At 49.5% G+C, this 20,055-nt stretch overlaps 1 protein-coding gene across 1 annotated transcript in view; it reads left to right on the forward strand.

Moving 5' to 3' along the window:
* Positions 1-20,055, forward strand: part of HPSE2 (heparanase 2 (inactive)) — a 106,842-nt gene that overhangs the window by 74,911 nt on the left and 11,876 nt on the right. The window contains exons 6-9 of the mRNA XM_015633302.2: positions 7,202-7,249; positions 15,151-15,244; positions 17,782-17,888; positions 18,684-18,798. Of these exons, the coding sequence (XP_015488788.1) occupies positions 7,202-7,249; positions 15,151-15,244; positions 17,782-17,888; positions 18,684-18,798 (364 nt within the window). The remainder of the gene's footprint in view (positions 1-7,201; positions 7,250-15,150; positions 15,245-17,781; positions 17,889-18,683; positions 18,799-20,055) is intronic.

Raw genomic sequence — 20,055 nt, forward strand, 5'->3', positions numbered from 1 at the left:
AGGAATCCCAGAACTGCTCAGAATTTGCTTGGGAAAAAAATTATGGGATTCTAAGGAATTAACATAGATTTTAACAGGAGATCAGGAATCAAAGACAAAGGTTAATGCATGGCTGGATAGCCCATTTGGTGCTGGAAGAGAACAAACATGAGGAAAAGCTATCAGGAAGGAGAGATGCTAAAGAGTGCTAAAGCTCTGAACATGTGGTACAAAACTTAGGCTGGTGTGTCTGGGTGGATTTGCCTCTGGGCTCTCATGACCCATTGTTCCTCAGCTGGCATAGCCCAGTTTTTGCCACTGGTAACTCACAAGTTTGGTGTGTCGCTTCACCATGAGAGGAGCTGCAGCAATGCCAGCAGGGTAAGGGCTGGCAGGCACTTTTGCTCATGCTAGACTGGCTGTTGATGCTCTGTGGCCAGTTTAGGTCCTGGGACTGCTGAGTCACCAGAAAAGTGAAAATCTTTCTTGTCTGGAGCTACACTCTTTCCCTATACCTCATCCCACAGATCTCAGTCACCAGATCTCGTGGCTCCTTGGCTTATTCTCTGCCCTCTTTCCAGCCTCCTTGGCCCCTTTTTGCTACTGCAGTCACCACTGTAAATCCACCCTCTGCTCACAGAGCAACAGCACCTCCAGCCAGGTGGCAGAAGTAGGTGATGAGGTTCCAAATTGTCAGTCTTCCCCTTGCACAAAAATTTATCATCCTTCATGATTTTACTGCCTCCTGCTCCTGGTTTTTAAAGCCTGTGGAGACTTAACCATCCGGTTCTCTGTGTCTCCTTTTGGTGATGTCACTTCACAGTGGTCTGAAAGGAGCTCATAAAGCTCAAGAAGCACTTTTGTCAGTGGTGGTGAAGCCCTTCCTCGCTGCCAGCTGTGGATATGCCAGGACTGGGAGGGGGCATGTCTTCGTTATTTGTGGGCAGCCAAGTAGGGGTCAGGTTAATACCTGACTCAGTCCTCAGCCCTGCTCCTTTCACCCACAGATCTACCCCAAGCCAAGGTTTCTAACACTTATCTGGTAGAGAGAATTGGTAGCGTACAGCTCATGAAATGGCACAAGCTGAACACCAGGTTTCCACCAAAGCAAAATCAAAGTGCTAAAAATGGGAGAGACTTTGGTAGGGTTTTGATGTTAACTGCCCTTACCTTATGTCTCTGCCATCATGAGGATGAGGAGGGCTGTGCCTGTCTGTGTAGGTCAGCATGCCTCAGTCAGTTCAGGCATTAGTTTTTTAATCCAAATAGCAGCCAAAGACAGTGTATAGACAGAGCCTGTTTGTTTAAATTCAAGTAAGAAGGAGAAATAAGTAACTGGAGTAGGTGGTACCTGGCAAAGGGAAGGACTCTGGATGAATTTTAGGAATGAATGTAGGCATTTTTCCCGTCCTCTTGCTGAGAAGGACTCCTGCCATATTTGACACAAGGGACTTGTAAACACTGCATTTTTAGAAGCTGTTTCAGCTGTTTGACTTTCTTTTTAAAAAAGTATATCCTTGTTATATTGTATTACACAAGCTACCACAAGGCCAGTGGCACAAACTGTACCAGGACACTCAGCAGATCCAGAGTAAGAATTTTGTGCAAAGATTTAAGCCACAAGACAAAGATCTTTAAATTAATGATACAAAAGGAGGAGGAGGCCACTGCAGCATGAACTCAAGCTCTGGTAGCATTGAACTTATGAGTGACTCAATTCATAAATACGTTGAAATGAGGTGTGAAGGATGTGATGACTCATTTTGCAGTTGGTTATACAGCAGGGTCAAGGAGCTGAGATATAACCAAAAGATTTAGCTACTGCTCTTGTAGGAGGAAAGAGTTAATATAGTTGTTGCTTCTGAAACTTAATTTGATTTCTGGAATGCCAGCATCATTGTCACATATATAGGAAGAACAAAATGGATAAGAAAAGACATAGATGAGATTATGGCACTATGTAATACACACTGTACCTTCGTTCTGATTACTATCTACAATCTTAGTCATTTCACCTCAGACAAGATGAAATAGAACCAGGATGTTACAGAGAGGAGCTGAGGGTGTGCATAGCGTGTGATTTCTTCACATGAGAAGAGATTAAACAGGCCATGCCTCTTCAGCTCAGAAGAGAGACAGCTCAGAGGGAATGTTACTGAGGCACAAGAGCCTGTGAATGGGGTGGATTGTCCATGGTGCAGAAAGCAGTTTGGAAGGAAGCTTTGTAAAGAAAGAAGAAGGTTATTCACATGGTGTGCAATGGCAATGTGTAAGTAATTGTCACAGGGTGTTGTGGAGGCTAGAGGTGGGTGAGTCCCTATCTTCTAACTCCTTGGGCTCCCCCCAAGGACATAAAGCCCTCTTTGCTGGAAGGCTCGTGCAGCCCTACCACAGATTCAACAGGTTGGTTGAAGAAAGGTGATGCTGAGCAGATGGAGAATACAATATATCAGCAGATTTATACCTAGTTCACACCAGACTCTGTTCCCCAGAAAGAAATTCATTAATATCCACTACAGGGTAAAGGCTTTTCAGCATGTGGCATGAGTGGGGTCTAGTAGCTCTTTCTGCTACAGGTATTCAGTTGTGCTGCTGGAACCTGAAGAAGTCAGTAAGTGAGGCCTTAGTGACTCTCAACAGCCAACTGAGACACAAGATCAAGTTTTTTCTACCCATCACTGTTGTCTCAAATGCCAGAAATCTGCCACCCTGCTCTAGGAATCCACAGGGCACCACCACAACCACAAGCAGGCCAGTCTGGTTCCTACATTTGGGGTGTGTGTGGGGTAGGGGCTCTGTTTTGTAGTTCTTCAGGGAGTAGCAGATGAAATAAGCTATGTTTGTAAAGTCCAGCACTCAGGAGTCATTTAGATGTTAAACCACCTGGGTGCCTCTGCAATAACAACTTCTCTCCTTGTGCAGCTGCATCCTTTGTTACAGCATTGCTTTTTGCTATTTTTCTTTTTTTATATATATATAATTTAAAGGATGAAAATCTGCTATTACCTGCATGGGAAAGAGATTTCCAAATGTGAATGTCTTTTTAATGGATCAGGAATAAGCCGAGGAAGTTCCAGAGGCTGGCAGCTGAATCCAGACACACTTAAATGAGAAATAATGTACTTGGAGGCTAATTAACCACGGGAGCAATTTACTTAAGGTTGCAGTAGGTGCTCCATGACTGACAAGTACTGAATTAGGACAGGAGATGTGTTTCAGACATCTGCCAACACTACAGTGAAAGTTGTGGTCCTGGGGGATGTGGCTATGGGAGATGCTCTGGAAGAGGTCAGATTTGACCCATGGTGTCACAATACAGAGTTTGGGTATCAGAACCATCCTGAGGTGTTGCAGCCCTGCTGCTCCTTGTCCCCATGGCCCATTCATGACCTGTGAAGTGAGCCCCACCTTGTGCTAAAACTACCATCTCTGGGACGGAGCTGTGAACTGTGTGAGCCACTGAGAACACTGAATCACGTTTTTCTCAGTGCAAGGCCCCACAGGTAGCAGTGGTGGCACGGGATGCTGGCACAGAGCCAGCTGCAAGGGTAAGAAAATGGACACATCACAGAGTAATGGGATGAGTTGGATTGAAAGGGAATTTAGAGATTATCCAGTTCCAGCCCCCTGCCATGCCCACCTTCCAGTAGACCAGATTATCCAACCTGGCCTTAAACACTTCAGGGATGGGGCATCCATAGCTTCTTTGGTCAACCTGCTCCTGTGCCTTATCACCCTCACAGTGAAGAATTTCTTGCTAGTACCTAATCTAAACCTACCATCTGTCACTTAGATGTCCTTACCAAGCTCAGTGACATGGTCTCGTCCTCAAAATCAAAAACCCCCTACCCAAGATTCCTATTCCTCTATGTGTCTCTGATGTGTTCTGCTTTCCCAACTAGAAATGCTGCCCTAGAAGATTTCAAAGAGTTTTCTTGATGATTTTAACATGTGCCCAGGTTTCTGATATGTGGAAATCCAGCCAGGGGTATTACATGGGCAGCTGTTGGGGCTGCCACCCTTCTGAATACTATTGCACAGTATGGGCTGAGCTTGTCCCACTGCTCCTGGGAGGGACTTAGTGAAACTGGTGCTCACAGAGAGACTCTGGTGTGTAGGAAAATGGCAAATTTACTGTGCCAGCCCAGCCCATCTGTGCAGCACATGTGCAGGGATCTGAGCTGTCCCAGAAGTGTCTGGTTTGCTGTGCCTGCACCAGGCTGCACACATGGAAATCCCAAATGAAAACGTGCCACCACTGGTCATTTTGACTGTATGGATCTTCACTGGCCTCAAAATCTGTGGGTGGAGCAGCAGAGGTGCTATAGGAATAAAGGGATTAGTTAAATCCCTGTTCCTAAAACAAGGGTATTTGGATACCTGTGCATTACTGCATCTTCACATCCCCTAGGCTTTCATCTCTTACTCCTGCAGTACCACAGCTGGCTGCTGGGCTGCTCTAGGTTCCCTCTGGAGAGTAGAGACCATTGCCCAAGACATCTGGGGGGCTCCAGGAACAACTCCAGCTCTAAAGACAGGACTTGAAGAATTACCAGGAACTTTCTCTTGCAAAAATCTCAACAAAAGGAAGAAAACAGAAAGAAGGAAGAACAGACATGGAAAAGAAAATTTGAGCTAGATATGTATGTTTCACCATAAGATTTTAATATTACCAGAACTAACTGATTTATCTTGCTATTATAGAGCACTAAGCAAGCCAAGGCTTTTCTGTCCTGTTTCTGGTCTGCACTGTGCTGCCTGAGTGATGCCTGTCCTCTAGAACAGGAACTTTTTATCGAGAGGCCAAGTAGCTTCCTAGAGACGTGGGAGATGGGGTATATGGATGTCCTGCTTCTGCTGCTCCAGAGGTTATAATAAGGGTTTGCTTTGTTTCTCAGTCCCTGCTCAAACACAACTCTAGGTGTGTCTTCAACAGGGCTGTAGGGCCTGTGGAAATGGCAAGCAAAACCAGAGAGCTTCTCCCTTTAAGCTTGGTCTGCTCATGGTTTTGGTCTGTGAGGAGAGAGTGCCAAGCTGAGCCTGAAGGGGTGATTCAATAAAATCCGGGATGGTGTACTTCCAGACAGACTGTGAAGCATTTGATGTTAGAAAACAAGTTGGGCTAATCTTCAAATCCAATTGCAAGATATTGATCTTCAAATCCAATACAGATTGTGTTCATAATTTCAGTTTAGAGTTCATTAGTTCACTCTTATAGACTTTGTGCGTTACATTTTACGCAGCAGCTCCTTTACAGAGAATTTAAAACCTGGGAGCTAGGGTTTTTGACTCTTCTGGCATATTTCTGCACACTTAGTTTTATACAGCAGCAACACCTCCTCAGCAATATTCACAAAATGTTCTTTTTTCCAGGTGACTAATGTGAGTTGTGGGGAGCTCACACCTCTCCCTATGCCTGCACTTGTCACCCAGCTGACATTCTCCCCCTGCTCAGCTGGCGAGGAACTGTTCCCAACCATCGAATTGCCACGGGTCTTCCAGGCCTGACCCTCAAGAGAGATGTAAAAGCATTCCAGAAAGGCTTTTGCATCTTTTACAGAGCCTGGGAGCTGAGCTCAGAGCACTGCTGGGCAGCAGAATCGGGGATGCATCAGTGCTACAGGAGTTTACAGCATGTTATTGTTTTTCCATTTCTAATTGTATCTCTTGCCTCTCTGTCTGCAGGGATTTATTATTGCTGCCTTTGCCAGCATCCTCTTATGCTCCACGGGGTGCAGCTGCCCTTTTGTCCCAGTCTATAATTGACCATGGTCATTAATTTAAAGTCAGAATGATCATTTCCGAGCTATATTTAGCCTGAAGCTCGCTGCTCTTGTTTCAGACCTGATTAGAGGCTCATGTGCTGGAAAGCTGCTGCTCATCCCTGCCATGACAAACAGTCTGATGGTCTCTCCTCACAAACCTTCCCCCTCCCTACCCTCGGCCATGGGGCTCTCCTTGGGGTCGCTGGACCCAGCACCACTCACCCCAGTGTGGAGTTGGGACAGCTGTGACATTGCTGCCGTGTTCCCAGGATCCTTGTGCATCAAAAGCAGCCCAAGGAAATACAGCATTGTTTCCTTTCTCAGCATATTCATGAGCTCAGGGAAATGTCTCCTGTCATGTGTGTGCATTATCACTTCCAAAATGCATCAGCCACGCAGTGCACGTTGCACTCCTGCACAGACAACGTGCCTGTCCAGTTGGAGCAAGCCTTTCTGTGTTTCCATATCCGTGCCCCTAAACACAGGGATATCAGAACTGCTTGGGCTTCCTCGTGGGAGCTGCAGTTTTCCAAGGTGCTGTTTGGATTGCTGGGCTGGGGAGCCAGGGAGCCACCGCTGCAGCTGCCAGCTCCTCCTGTGTGGTTGCATGTGGTGCCCAAGATTAGGAATTGCTTTGGTTTGGGGACTGGCAGTGTGAGCAGGTGGACCTGTGTGGCCTCAAGTCTGACTCAAACAGGAGCTGTCTGGAAGAGGTATTTTCTTAGTCAGGTCAGAAGCCATCAGGAGAATAATAGCCATATATCACTGACTTTAACCTTGTCCATGGAAGTGCTGTGGTGAGGCATAGGAATGGAATAAACCAAAACCTAGGTCAGAATCCCATCAGTTTGCTAATAGCCAGTGCCAAAGAAAGAGTCAAAAAATAGAAAGCACTCAACAGTATTAGTCCAGCTTTTCCTCCCTTCCTCAGGAGCTTCCTGAGCAGGAGGTGGCATTTTTGCACCTAATAGCTTTGCTGGGTTTTATTTCCATTTTCTTACATTTTCCAGTCCTTGCTTGAATTCCAGCAAAGAGTTCCTCAGATTAAATACATATTGGGGGCTAAGAAGTACCTTCTTTTAAGATGGACATTTAAAACATGTTCTTTAATTGCTGTTTAGTGTTGTTAAAGTCACAGAACTTAATACATACCTCAAGATCTTGTTCCTGAAAGGTTGTTGTGTTCCAAAAGCTCTCCCTACCTGCTCTAAAATGATGGCCAGAGCTCTGCTGGTGGTTTGGTTTCACTTTGTTATTCTCAGCTGTGCTTCCTACACACATTTGTGTTAAGCAGAATTTATTCCTTCTATTTAAGGACACAAAGGCATCATTAGAAAGCGTTTGTGGGTACAGTGGCCACCTCTGGTATCTCGTGATGTAGGGTGAGCATTGTTTGTTTTAGGATTTCCCCTGTGACAACACTGGGCTTATCTGGTTTCTTCCTCTGTTTCCCACAGGTTCATGAAAGTGGCTGGTGGCACGGTGGATGCTGTTACCTGGCAACAGTAGGTATTCACCATTCCTTCTATTTTCCAGCACCCAGTGCAGTGGTCACAGATGCTGGGAACAGAGCTGATGTGTCAAAGGGGCAGATGTGCTACAGCCACCTCCTCTGCCCTGCTGAACTTAATCAGGTGAAGGGAGCTCTGCCCTTCTTTCTTGAGCTTCTCAAACAATTACAGGAGTGGATGTGATAAACTTTACACCTGTAGCTGAGACACAGGATAAAAATCCCACTGCCTGCAAACCTGGCCTGCCAGATTGCTGGAAACAGAGCTCTGAACTGGACTGCTGAGTCTCCAGAGGCAGCTGGCAGGACAGGCAGCTCCAGGGGTAGGAACAACAAGGAGACAAAAGCCACATGCCACAAATATATGGGACTATCTGAAAGGCCTTTTCCTTTCACCCCAATCACTGTCTCCTCCTGCCCACTGGCCTGAATCTAAACTGGTTTGTCCAGACAAGGGAGAGGCACCTCAGTCCAATGGTGAACACATAATGCCCCAGCCCCCACTCTGCTTTGTCAGGGTGTCCACAGACACAGCTGTGTCCTACATGCAGGTGGAGCCCCAGCAGCAGGTATCAGTTAAAAGGGGATGAACATCCAAGATCCTGGCCCAGCTGAGGCTGAGCGAGATTCTGTTACCTGTTTTTCCTCCTGGTCCTACAAATGCTACATTTCAAAAGAGCAAAGGAAGCTCTGAGCTGTAGCACTGAGTGTAACAAGCACCATGTGGAGGGAGAGGTTTTCTTATTTGAGGGAAAATCCAAAAACATTTTTGTTCCTTTTATTTGCACCTGGCCTGGTTTGTGTGCTGTGGCCAGAGGTAGGCTCCCCTGCAGGCTGTGGCTCTCTGCAGTGGGACTGCAAACACCAGTGCAAAGGTGAGGCACCATACAAGCACAGCACTGACCACCAAAACTGAGACAAGAGGTTTTGTGGGGCAAGCAGGACTCTCCCCCACCACAGAAAGGACATGTTTCAGAGACAAGTATTCACTGGAGGGAATAAACTATGGTGAGACCATTCTGTTCTCAGAAAAAGTGGTTTTGCTGTCATGCTGGGTTATACTTCCCACACAGGACACTGGGCATGGGAGCCAGGGTCTCAGCTCCAGGGTGTGCTTGAATATGCTGCCCACAGGTCTTGTTCCCAAGCTGATTCTTCACAATGACCCTCCATGAGGTGCTTGGGCTGCTTTGCTGAAGTGCTCTAGTGAGGCTTGTAAAGGCCCTTTGGAGACCTGCTCTCCAGGAGAGCTCAGAGGGGTTTAAAACACGAGGTTTTCTTGCAAGTGCACCCATAGTCTCTGTGTCAGCATGTTAACCTCGGAGGCTTCTGCAGATGCAACTGTTGGCATCTTAGAGGGGTTTATAGCACCAGACATGACCAGCAACCTGTAAGTCCCATTCCCTGCCAGGCAGCAGCAGCTTGCTGCAAGGGGGACAGTGGGGTAGCAGAGGAATTGGAGCAGGATTTGTGTTACTTACAGGCTCATGCTGTGCAATGATGATCTATGTCTCATCTGGGAATTTGCTTTTCATGATTACACGATGTGCTGATCTCATTTACTTAGTCCAGGAATTTGCTTTCTGCAACAGGGCTTGATGGCTGGGCCAAGCCCTTGGATGAGTTGAAGGAACAATCTTCCAGGCTTCAGATGTGGAGTTTCATCTGGTGTGCAGGGAATCTGCCTGCATGGCTGCCTTGAAACCTTTTCTCATACGATCAGTCTGAAGTGCTTGTCAGGTCTGGTGCTGCAGCAGAAGCTTGTGGTTGGGAGGGCTGGTGCAGCTCCCCACAAGGGTCAGCAGAGCTGAGCTGCTGCCTGCTGACCCATTTCCACTGCAGTGCAGTTTCTGCTTCTCCCCCAGCCAGGGCTTGCAGCTCTGGAGATAGCAATTGTATGTGATTGTGAGGACTGGCAATGGCCACAGCTCTGAGCTGGGCTTCTGTACTGTTTATGAATAAATGTCAAAACAGTGTCTCATCCTTCTGCTCCAAACAGCAAAACAAAACAAAACAAGTTCCTTTGTATCCAAGAAGAAAATTATTAGCAGGAAACTAAACTGCTGTCTAATTTCAAGTATGAGTATTTCAGTTCCAAACCCTAACGTTCTCCTGGGATATTGGTTATAAATTTGTCAAATCTGTTATTCCTTTGAAAAGTCTGTGCTCAATCCAGAAAGGGAATTGAGAAGGGAATATATTGCAAGGAGCCCTATTCTCTGTGTGAAAACAGAATATATCTGAAATATAATTGATAGAAAAGTGACACTGGGTAGAAATAAGCAGGTCACCAGTGAGTCTCACTCACTCAACTGAGTATGGTTTCACTTAGATACATAACAAAACTCAGCATGTGTGCCTCTCTCTTCAGAAGTAAAGTGTTGCTGGAGAGGGATGTGTGAATGGCTTCAAAGTGCTCAGGGAATTTCCTCTAAAGGAGGGTGGCTCCAAGAACTTTGGCATTACTCTGATGATTTAGATTGTTATGTTTGGTTATGAGGAAACCCAGACCCTGTCAGCCTTTGGATGTGGGTTTCCACTGCTCAGGATCCTCCCCACAGCCATCTCTTTGCTCTGTGCTGGTGTCCTCACACACAGTGAAGATTCATTGTCCGCTTAAACCTGCAGCTGTGCCCTGTTGCATCCCTGGGCACGCTCTCTCAGTCTGCACAACTGGATTTCCATTTGAAGTCTTGCACACAGTTCCAAGTTTGTCATGTTTAATGGGAAAATCCTCATGCAATGCTGCCTCTGAAACACAAATCCCTAATACTTAGGGGGAAAGTAAATGTTTGCATCTTCAAAACCAGCAGACATCTGCCCCTGTGGCTTCTTGGAGAATGCCACCTTCTCTTCCAAGACACAAAGTCACTTGTCCTATGAGGCAAATCAGAGGTGCCAGCCACACAGGCATGTGTGAGACATTGCTTTAAATGCTTTTGCCTGGCTTGGTTTGGGTGACATCTCTTCTGGCCAAGTCATGTTGAATATTCAGGGGGAGATGCTCATCTAGTACTGAGCAGTAGCACAGGACAGATTTCCCAAAGGTGCCAGGAGAGAACTGGTATGTGTATATATATGTATATATGTGTATATATACATATATATATACTTATATATACAAAGGTGTATATATAAGGGTGTGTATTTGAGCTCACATCAGCCCGCTCCTGTGAGCACTCTGAGTGCAGTGTCTTCACAGGCTGGAAGGAAGGGGCTGCAGAAAGGAACCTGTGATCCATTTGCACCTGTGTGGTGATTTTAAAGTCAAACCCACTACAACCTGCAAATAAACCTGGTCAGGGCACAGCTCTGCCCACGGGTTTGCAATCCTCTTCACTGTCTGGTGGAAGGAACAGTTCCTGGCAGCACATGGCCCTGGCCAGCAGCACATTTCCAGACAATGCCAGGGCAAGGCTGGGGAGATGGCACAGGCCAGGGACGGCTCCCAGTGGTGGGACAGGTAGAGAAAAGTGTGGGTGTGAGTTGTGCCTTTGGGGCCAGAGAACAACCCCCAGTCACTCTTCACCAATACATTTATTAGCTGGCTACAGGTGAGCAGCACCTCTCATCTGTGCCTGCAGGTCTTTGGAAGGGGCAGCTCACATCCTGCATCCCTTCTCCAGGAGAAGCGGCGTGGCTGCCCCGCGTCCCATACTGCAGACACCCTCTCCTCGGGAAGATCTCACGGCTCAGGGCAACGTGTCAGCAGAGGTGTCTCAGTTTCACAGCTGCAGTGGCAGCAGGATGTCATGCTGACCATGAGGATCTGCCCTACTCGGCATCCCTGGCAGGAGGGTGCCCTAATTCCAAGCAGACTCTCCCTGTAGCAGCAGGCAACAAAGTAGATCCGGAAATTCCTGAGCTTTGGGAAGTGGGCTTTAATGTAATTAACTGCAACAGAAGAAGAGGTCAGATAATAGGGGCAAAGGTTTCTCTTTACAATGAAGGAGGATGTAAGTGAAACCAGCTGCCCAGGAGTCAGTGCATTGCCTTCATTAAACACAGTACAATGCTTATGGTCCCATGCAGCAAATCATGGATTTTGCTAGAAAACCATTTTAAATGTAAACACTAAACCTGGAGGTAAGAGGACAGAGTCATGTAGCCAGCCCCTGAATCACTCAAGTGCTCTGGTGCCTGGCACTGTCCCTCTCTGGGAGGCAGTGGGGAGCTGTGTGAAGCCTGGCCTTGCAGCCTGCTCAAGAACAAGGCCATTTCTGTGTTCAGCCCTGCCTCACTACTGTTCTCAGCTCATCGTTGTCCCATGCTACATTTCCATCCAAGGATGGAGGCCAGGAATTGGGGTGGTTCGTTTCCTAGCACTGGCATAAATTCTTGCCCAGCTGTTGGCTAAATCCTTCCCCTGCACCATTCTGGTTTGGCCACCTCTGGAGCAGCCCAGTCACATCTCTCTCTGTAAAGTGCACTGATCCCATCATGGGTTTCTATGGCAAAGTCAAATGATGATTTTAGAAATGGGGTAATGTAAGTGGAGGGGAGAGAATTTGTCTCAGGTTTGTTTGAAAAGGCGTTCAAAGTATAATAGGACACCCAAAAGTAGATGTACATGGCCTTTGCTTCAAGATGCATGTTTCATCTGGGATTTGGTTGCTAGAGCTCTCTTTTTCTTGGCTGTCTTTTCTCATGTTCTTGCAGACTGCCTATTCCTAGACATGGTGGCATCAAACTAGGGGTTACAATGGCCCAGCTCTATAAATATATATATAGGTCAGCTCTCATATCTGTTCTGTCCTGAATTAAGAGAAACAGCATGGTCAGTGCTCCTGGTGTGCATGCTGATGTTTCCTAGGCTTCAGGGCCATTTTCTGTTGCTGTCCCATACCCAGAGCCCACTGGAAGAACTGTCAGCCTGTGTTGGAGACAAACAGCTTGTCCAAGAGCTACATGTGCTCTGCAGAGTCGTGGCTGACAGAGACCCCTGCCCATGCTGGGGAGGGTCTGTCCGTTCATCTCCTTGCTGGACTTAGCAGAGGAGGACGTGAGTGCCACGGACCCTGGGGCTGGCTCAGGTCAGCAGCCTGGGGAGGTATTTGTCAGTGCTGGATATCTCTGCAGCTGCTGCTGGATTTTTTGGAGGCTGAAGAGTTGTGACTGTTTTAGGTTGTTTTCTTTTTTTTAAAGTCAAGTGCACTGAGTCATTGTAAATATCAGCAAAGCTGCAGCCTGTACTCCAAGGAATAATCCACGCCTAATGAGCTCTTCTCCTGCTTTAAAGGCCTGACAGTTGTTTGCATTTTGTGGATTTCTATACTGCCTATATTGACAGTTAAAGCTGCCAAAAGGAAGTGCCCTTAACTCAATAAGATCAAGCTGGAAACCCAACCTGCAGCCAGGTATCAGCACAGACCTCAGTTCCTCTCTCTTCCTCACAAGCCTTGTGCAACTGGTGCCATTTTCCCTTTTTCCTAGACTGAGGAGGATGAAACCACTTGTTGGCATCTGAGGACTTCCCAGGCAGATTTGCAAGAGATCCTTTCCCATTTCACTGAAGCTTGTAATTGTCTTTCTGTTCTGTTTACACACCCAAAGCTGAAGTGTTCCCCTCTTCACCACCAGGAAATATGCTACCAAGAATTCTTGATACTGAAGCATGATTACTGATTATTAATTTCTGCCTTCATGCCTCTACCAGTCTCTGTTTATTTGGGTTGTTAATGAAGGTGTCAAAAAAAAAAAGTGACCATGGCACATATTCCTGGATATTTCTCTTCCCTGTAGGGTCCGGGCTGAGCACAACAGCACCTTCCCAGGCTGCCTCCACGTGATTTCTGGGGGAGCAGAGGCTCCTCTGGGTCTGCTGCTGGTCCTCTCCCTCCCCTGGCAGTGGAGCTGCATGTCAGAGCACACCTTGTGCTTGAATGAGGTGATGAGGAGGTGCAAGCTTGTCTTTGCTCTCCGAGGAGTTCTGGGACCATATTGGGCAAGGGCTAAACCCTGCAGAAAACCTAATGCATTGGAGGGGCCATACACAGATTGAAGTCTACCTAACTCCATCTTTTCCTTGTGAATTCAACCCTTTTTTTATGTCTTTCAGCCAGTTTTCAGCCCAGGTGATGGGGTTTTTAGTCCACAGCAGTCTGAAAAAGTCATTTCTGTTCCGTTTTTAAGTGCAGTGCTAAAATCCAAACATCTGCCATCCCCAGAGAACACTGCTTTGTAATTTTGTCTTAAAAAGTAATCTGTGTAAACCCCACCACTGCCTGCTGCTCACAGATCTGCTCTCCTCCCAGCAGCCAGTGGTTCAATAGTGTGTAAGTGATCGGAACGATTTTGAAAACTTCCTAAATTCTCCCTGGAGATTATCTCTGCCCTTAGCACCTTCCAGTCACCATGGATATACAGAAATGCCTCTTGCCTCCTTGCCCAGGTCACACAGTGTTGGGGTGTGCCTGGCATGTTCCCGGGCTCCTCTGGGGACACAGCTGGGACTGCACACCCAGGGGAGGGTTGACAGAGGAGGTTCCTCTCGTTGAATGCATTTGCAAGTTGAGCCTGTAATAGAATTCTGCTTTGGGACAGTTAGGGACTTGGAGAGGGGAGACACAAAAATCTCTCCAAGCACTTGTGCATGTTGCACATGTGCCAGGTGCTCTGTCTGAGGCTGGGTTAGCCCACAGCATCCTTTGAGGATGCTCCTGCATTCCAGCACCCAAGTGAAACAGCCACCACCACTGCTACAGCTGCTCACTGGTGCAGATGAGACACATGTCATGGAGAAAGCAGCCCTGGAAAGGTGAATGCACCTTTCTCCAGAGCCCAGGTCTTAGGCCTGTTATGCATCCCAGCACCCACCGCTGCACTGGGGTCTGCAGCGGGGGAGAAGGGTCTGTGTAACTCTGGTGAAATCTGAGTGGATGTAGATCCTGTGAGGGATGGGAGGCAATGACTAAGCTCCACCAGCCCCAGCCAGAGCTGCTGCTGTTCCTGGGAACCTCCATCCCCCCAACATGGCTCTGACATACTCTGGGGCTTGCTGTGGTGAGTGGCTGATGCACAATGCAGATTTAGGAGAAGGTTCGTAAAGTTTCTCTTGCAAAACCTATTTATCAGGAAAAGGGCTGGCCCAGGGATATGTTGCAGCAGGCATCTGTTCCCTGCAAGATTGGCAGGAGCCCCTGGGAGATGTACGAGGGCTGCCATTTCTCTTTGCATGGAGGAGAGGTGACAGCCCAAAACTCTTCCTCAGGAGGAGCAGGTTGGGATTACCTCTAGGCACAGGGTATGTGCAGTCAGCACAGAATGTCCCAGAGCCAGGAGAAAGCAGTGAGACATTTCAGAGCCTTCCTCTCACACTTTGAGACAGATGATTCACATCATTTTGGGCAGCACTGTAGCTGTACTTCATAAAATCAAGCACATAGAGAGCAGGAATCAGCCCCCTGTGTGGGAAACTCCCTGGCATTCATAGGCCAGAAAGTATTTCTGTGAGAGCAGGATTTCCTCCACTGGTAACAGCCACAACATTTCTTGACAGGGAGATTGAGCTGTGGAATTTTCAGGAAGAGCAAGCAAGGAAGGTGCAGGTTGTGCAAGAGTGCTCCAAAGCCTTTGCAGGGGCATTTTGCTCCCAGCCTTTACAATACTGGCCCCAGAGTTTCACCAGCTAAAGTTAAGAAATTGCAAAACTTCCCATGGTTCTTGAAGTGCAGGATTCTCAGTGTTCAGGGTGTGTCCACCTTACATCCTGTTTTGGAGACTGAGGCATCTGCCACACAGGCATGACCAGAGGGCCAGGATAGGACAGGGTGCAAGCAGGGACTCCCCTAGAGCAAAGGAAGCTTGTTGGTATGGGACAGCAGCAGGACAGGAGGATGTGGTTTGGGTCAGAGATACTTCCAGCTCTCTGACCTTGTCTTCTTATTTTCCTTCCAGTTACTACATTGATGGTCGAGTGGCCAAAGTGACAGACTTCCTGAAAACACGCCTGTTGGACACACTCTCAGACCAGATCAGGAAAATCCAGAAGGTGAGCAAGTGCAAACAGTCTGCAGGGGTGAGGGGACACCATGCCTGCCTCATGGCCAGGGCTCAGCATCGACACACTCCCAGGGGAGCTGGGGTGAGGTGGGCAGGGAGAGGGCTGCTGGGCCCTGTGCTCCCAGTGAAAATGCAGCCAGGTCTCATTCAGGACACAGGGTGAAACTCTAGGCAGCAGAAAGCCTGGCCCCAGGGTGGGATGTGCAGTGGGTTTTGAGGGAAGTGGCCACAGGCTGCAGCACAGCGTGGGCTGTGCAGGTGTGCTGGGACACAGGCTGGATGCACACGGCAGGAGCAAACACCGTGCAAAGCCCTGCTGAGGCAGCTGACCGGCTTGAGTCTCCCATCTGTCTGTTCCTCAAAGGAGCAGCATGTAATGAGGGTGAAACTGGACTTGCTCCCCAGAACAAGGACAGGAGCGAGCAGGCAGGTGGGACCAAAGCTTCCTGGGCATAGCTGGTGCCATGTCTGTTCAGGAGGGGGATCCTACCACCACATCTCGCCCCACTTGCTCACAGTGCCTGGAAATGCTGCTTGCAAAGTAGTGACAGTTGCATAGAATCACTCTCCAGAGTGATTCTCACTGGTGGAGAATTGTGACTGTTATGAACTAGTGTCCTTTTTCCCTTATGATCATGTTTTGACTGTGTCAAAAAACCCAGCTGTTGCTGGGCTGTGGTGTGAGAGTCCTTGGCTCTGCCTGGCTCATGAGTGCTCCTTTCCTCACTGGTCCAGGGACCCAGCTCCTAACAATCTCTAACAATGGGATACATGGCAGGGGCTTTACAGGGTCCCCCTGCTTTGGCTGATAGAGGGGCCAGGGCTAAGACTGACACACTCAGATGTCAGCCCTGGAAGAAATAAGGAACACCTAGTGAGCACAAAAGGCCTTAGGGACTAGAAGAGATGTCTATCCATCTGTCTTGTCTAGGTTTTCAAATCTTACCACTCACCACAATGTCTCACTTGTAATTCCTGTAGGGAGAAACCATAGAATGAGTAAACAACTCAAAGAGGCCCTGGGAAAGGGGATGAGAGGGTCAGTGCAGCAAAGCTGGAGGAGAGAAGCTGCTTGCTGAGCCCTCTGGCACAAGCTGGGAGTCATCCATGTACGTGGATGATATTCCTGCTGCGGGGGAGGCATGGCATAGTGGAATCACTGTGGGGCAAGCAAGAGACACCAGCTGACCCGGCCCCCAGAGGTATAATAGCCTGCCAAAAGCGGTGACGTGTCCCACCTCAGCTGCGGGTCAGAACCTGCTGGGAATGGAGTGGGACTCCATCCATTCCCAGACCAGAAGCAGCAAGGAGCTGCCCTTGGTGCAGTTCAGGGGAACCCTCACAGCCATGGGCCAGAATTTGACCTGCACAGGGCAGGGCTGGGGAAAGCTCTCCTGGGAATGCCAGTGTGGCTGAGCAAAAGCACAGCACTGGGTGCTAATAGCCTCCAGCTTGGCTCTGAGTCCGTGCATCCTGCCGGGGCTGATTAGAGCAGCTGGACTTGTCCACTTCCCTGTTTTATTGCTTCCTCTCCGACCGGGGAAGGTGGCGGGCTTAGATAATTACAGGCAGGATGCCAACACCTCTGGGGCTTCAGTCAGGGTTGTCGACTCTCACAGGCTGTGAGTGGGAGGCAGCCCAGAGCTGGCGTATTTAACATCGTTGAGGGATCCCAGTCCATCCAGCACATTCCAGCGCTCCTCACTAATGGGGCAGGATCCATCAGGCTGCGCAGAGCGTTCCTGGGGCCGCTGGGTTTGCAGACATCTGGTCTTGGGAGCTTGTCACCCAGCCTGGAGAAGTGGGATTGCAGAAGAAGGGACAGGGTGTGGTGCCGAAGGTTGCTCAGGCTGGGAGAAGGCAGCTCTGGCCATCTGAGCCCCCCTGTCCCATCTGGCGTATCTCAGCTGTCTGCACTGCCGGCTGAAGCCTTGCAAGGGGTGGGCCAGCATGCTCAGACCTGCATGTTCCACCTGTGCCATGGGCCCTCAGGTGGCAGAACAGCCCCTGCTCAGCTGTGGGACTCCTGCCTGTGGCTGGAGGAATGCCACTGCTTTCTCCCTGAGTGCCCACCCACCTTTAATCCATGTGGCTCCCCTATGTGGCCCAGTGCTTCCACACCGCAGAGCCTCTGGTGCCTGGGGGCTACCCATGGCTGGCAGCCACTTTGAAAGGGGGTACGGAGAGCTAAGGTGACATGAGAGGGCAGTCTGTGAGACAGAGTGCACGGGGAGAGCATGGGGGAAGAGCAGGATCTGCAACTGGGAACATGAGAGTACCTTTGGGAGCAGCTCCAGAAGATGCAGGTGGACATATGGCAGTAGCAGGAAAGAGTGAGGAATATCTCCCACCACCCAGCCAAGGTAAAGACACAGAGTTACATGCCATGGCCAGGCAGGCACTGTCTGCCCAGCAGTACCATCACCAAAGGTCTCCACAAGCCTTCCCATGAGACAAGAGATATATGCTTGGCTTTAAATCACAGGTTCTCCAGAGTAATTGTGGTTGCTGTTGTCTCTCACGCAGGTAGTGAACACGTACACACCAGGGAAGAAGATCTGGCTGGAAGGTGTTGGCATGACCTCAGCTGGAGGCATGAACAACCTCTCCGATTCGTACGCAGCCGGGTTCCTGTGAGTGATGCTGCCTTGCCAGCGCCAGGGCACTGCCACCCCCATGGGCTCTGCAGGCTGAGGTGCTGCAAAGGCGCTGCAACTGGAAGAGGGCAAGCTCCAGGCCCAGAGACGCCCTCAGTACTCCCTAGCAGCCTGAGTATTGTTAATTTCTCGATTTCATACCTATTACCCCTCCTCAGCTCTGCTTTCCATTTTCTCTCCTTTGAAGCTACAACCATTCCTGGCTGCTGGGGCTTGTCCACTGGCACAGCCCCGTGGCCTGGACATCCTGCTGCAAAGCCCCAATTCTGATATTCAGAGATGGCTGTGATCACAAAAGATGGAGGAAGATTATCTAAGCTTTGCAGGAAAACACAGGGACATGCCTGGGCTCTCAGGGCTGTGGCAGGCTGTGAGTTGAACGTCTTGCCCAGGAGTGTGAGAAGATAGGCCAGTGCAAAGGTCTGGTCCTCCCTGCTCAGACAGGGAGTGCAGAGGGATGGCAGGCTGGGGGAGCACCCCAGGCTCTGGGCACAGGGCTGAGATATTGGGGTGCACACAAGGGCTCAGGCACAGGTTTGGGATATACAGGTTTAGCACAGCTGGGCCAGGGGAAGAGACATGCAGACTTGCTGGGGCAGGGGTAGTGGAAGCCAGTTAATGCCCAGCTCACAAAACCATCTGGAGGTTTCAGCTTAGGTGCTGGAGCAGGGATCAGGTCGGATGCATGAGAGCAGCTGTGCCACTGGGACCAGGCAGTCCCCCCATAGTGTTCCCCCCATGGTGCCCTGGCTCTGTTCCCTCTGTCCCCAGGTGGCTGAACACGCTGGGCTTGCTGGCCAGCCAGGGCATCGACGTGGTGGTGCGGCATTCCTTCCTCGACCACGGCCACAACCACTTGGTGGACCAGAACTTCAACCCCTTACCGGTAGGTCTGCCCAAGGATGTCAAGCTGGTGCTGGCTTCTCCTTGCACTTTTTTGGGGATTCTCTCCTTGTGGCCTCTATAAACTCTGCTGGGAGATGAATTTTCTAGACCTGTTCCTTACAGTGTTAATAGGAGATGTTAGTTCATGTCAGGTGCAACAAATGTTGGAGGCAGATGGGAGAGCGATACCTCTGTAGCTGAAATTTCATCTAATGCCCCAGGTCTGGTAGCACAGGAGGGAGGCTGGTACCACTGAGGGGTTCCAGGGCAGGCTGGTGAGTTGGGGGCACAGACGGGGAGGGCAGCTGGATCGCTCATACTGAGCTGGCCCAAGGGAAGCCAGGACTTCAGATTTCTAGAAACCAAGGTGAAAACGTCACAGTGAGCTGTGGTTCTTATCAGTGCCCCACAACATCCCTCACCCTTGAGAAACACGTGGGCAGAGGGGAACTCCTATAGCACATGGTGTTGATAAGGAAACCATATGAAAAAAATCCTGTTAAAAGTAGCAGGTTTCCTTTTCCTCTGGGGGTTAGTAAATATACTGCCTTGTAAGCAGAGAGCCTGGGAGAGCAGCTGGGTGCTCTGCATCTCTCCTAGAGAGGATTTATTGGTCCATGACCCAGCAGACACTGCCAGTGGGCTGGGGATCCTTGCTGGAGTTGTGCACAGCCCTGATACTGTGAGCCTGCCCTTGATGCTGTGCTGGGATCTCAGGAGTGGCTGCAGGGGAGAAAAGTCTGAGGAAGCTGCATCTCAGTCAGCCCTGCCTACTCAGGCAATGAAAACAGCATCCCTGCAACAGCATCCCTGCACATCAGGCTGGCTCCAAAGAGCAAACCAGCGAGCAAGAGAGCATGGTGCCTGCACTGCTCTGGGTACCTCCTGGGGCACCTTGGTCTGCTCCCACATGCAGCCTCCCAGCAAGTATACCTGCCAGCTCTGGGGGCCAGGCTGGGGGGAGCCTGGGGGGCTTTGAGCTTTGTTTGAGATGAACCTGGGCTCACAGCTAGCACTTGATGGATTTCTCCTGAAGAGCAAATTTCCCTGACTAAGCCACATCACTGCCTTTCCCAGGGCATCAGGGCCCGCTGGATTGCTCCCAGCTGAATGGGTGCAGGCCAGCTCCTGCCTGATGGGTGCAGGAGGGTAGCAGATGGCTGTGGCCAGCTCTCCTGGCACAGTGGGGCAGAGGGTGACCCATGGCCAGCTCTCCTGGCACAGCAGGACAGAGGGTGACCCATGGCCAGCTCTCCTG

The sequence above is a fragment of the Parus major genome, chromosome 6 (genome assembly GCF_001522545.3).
Source record: "Parus major isolate Abel chromosome 6, Parus_major1.1, whole genome shotgun sequence".
In the NCBI taxonomy this organism is placed as follows: Eukaryota; Metazoa; Chordata; class Aves; order Passeriformes; family Paridae; genus Parus; species Parus major.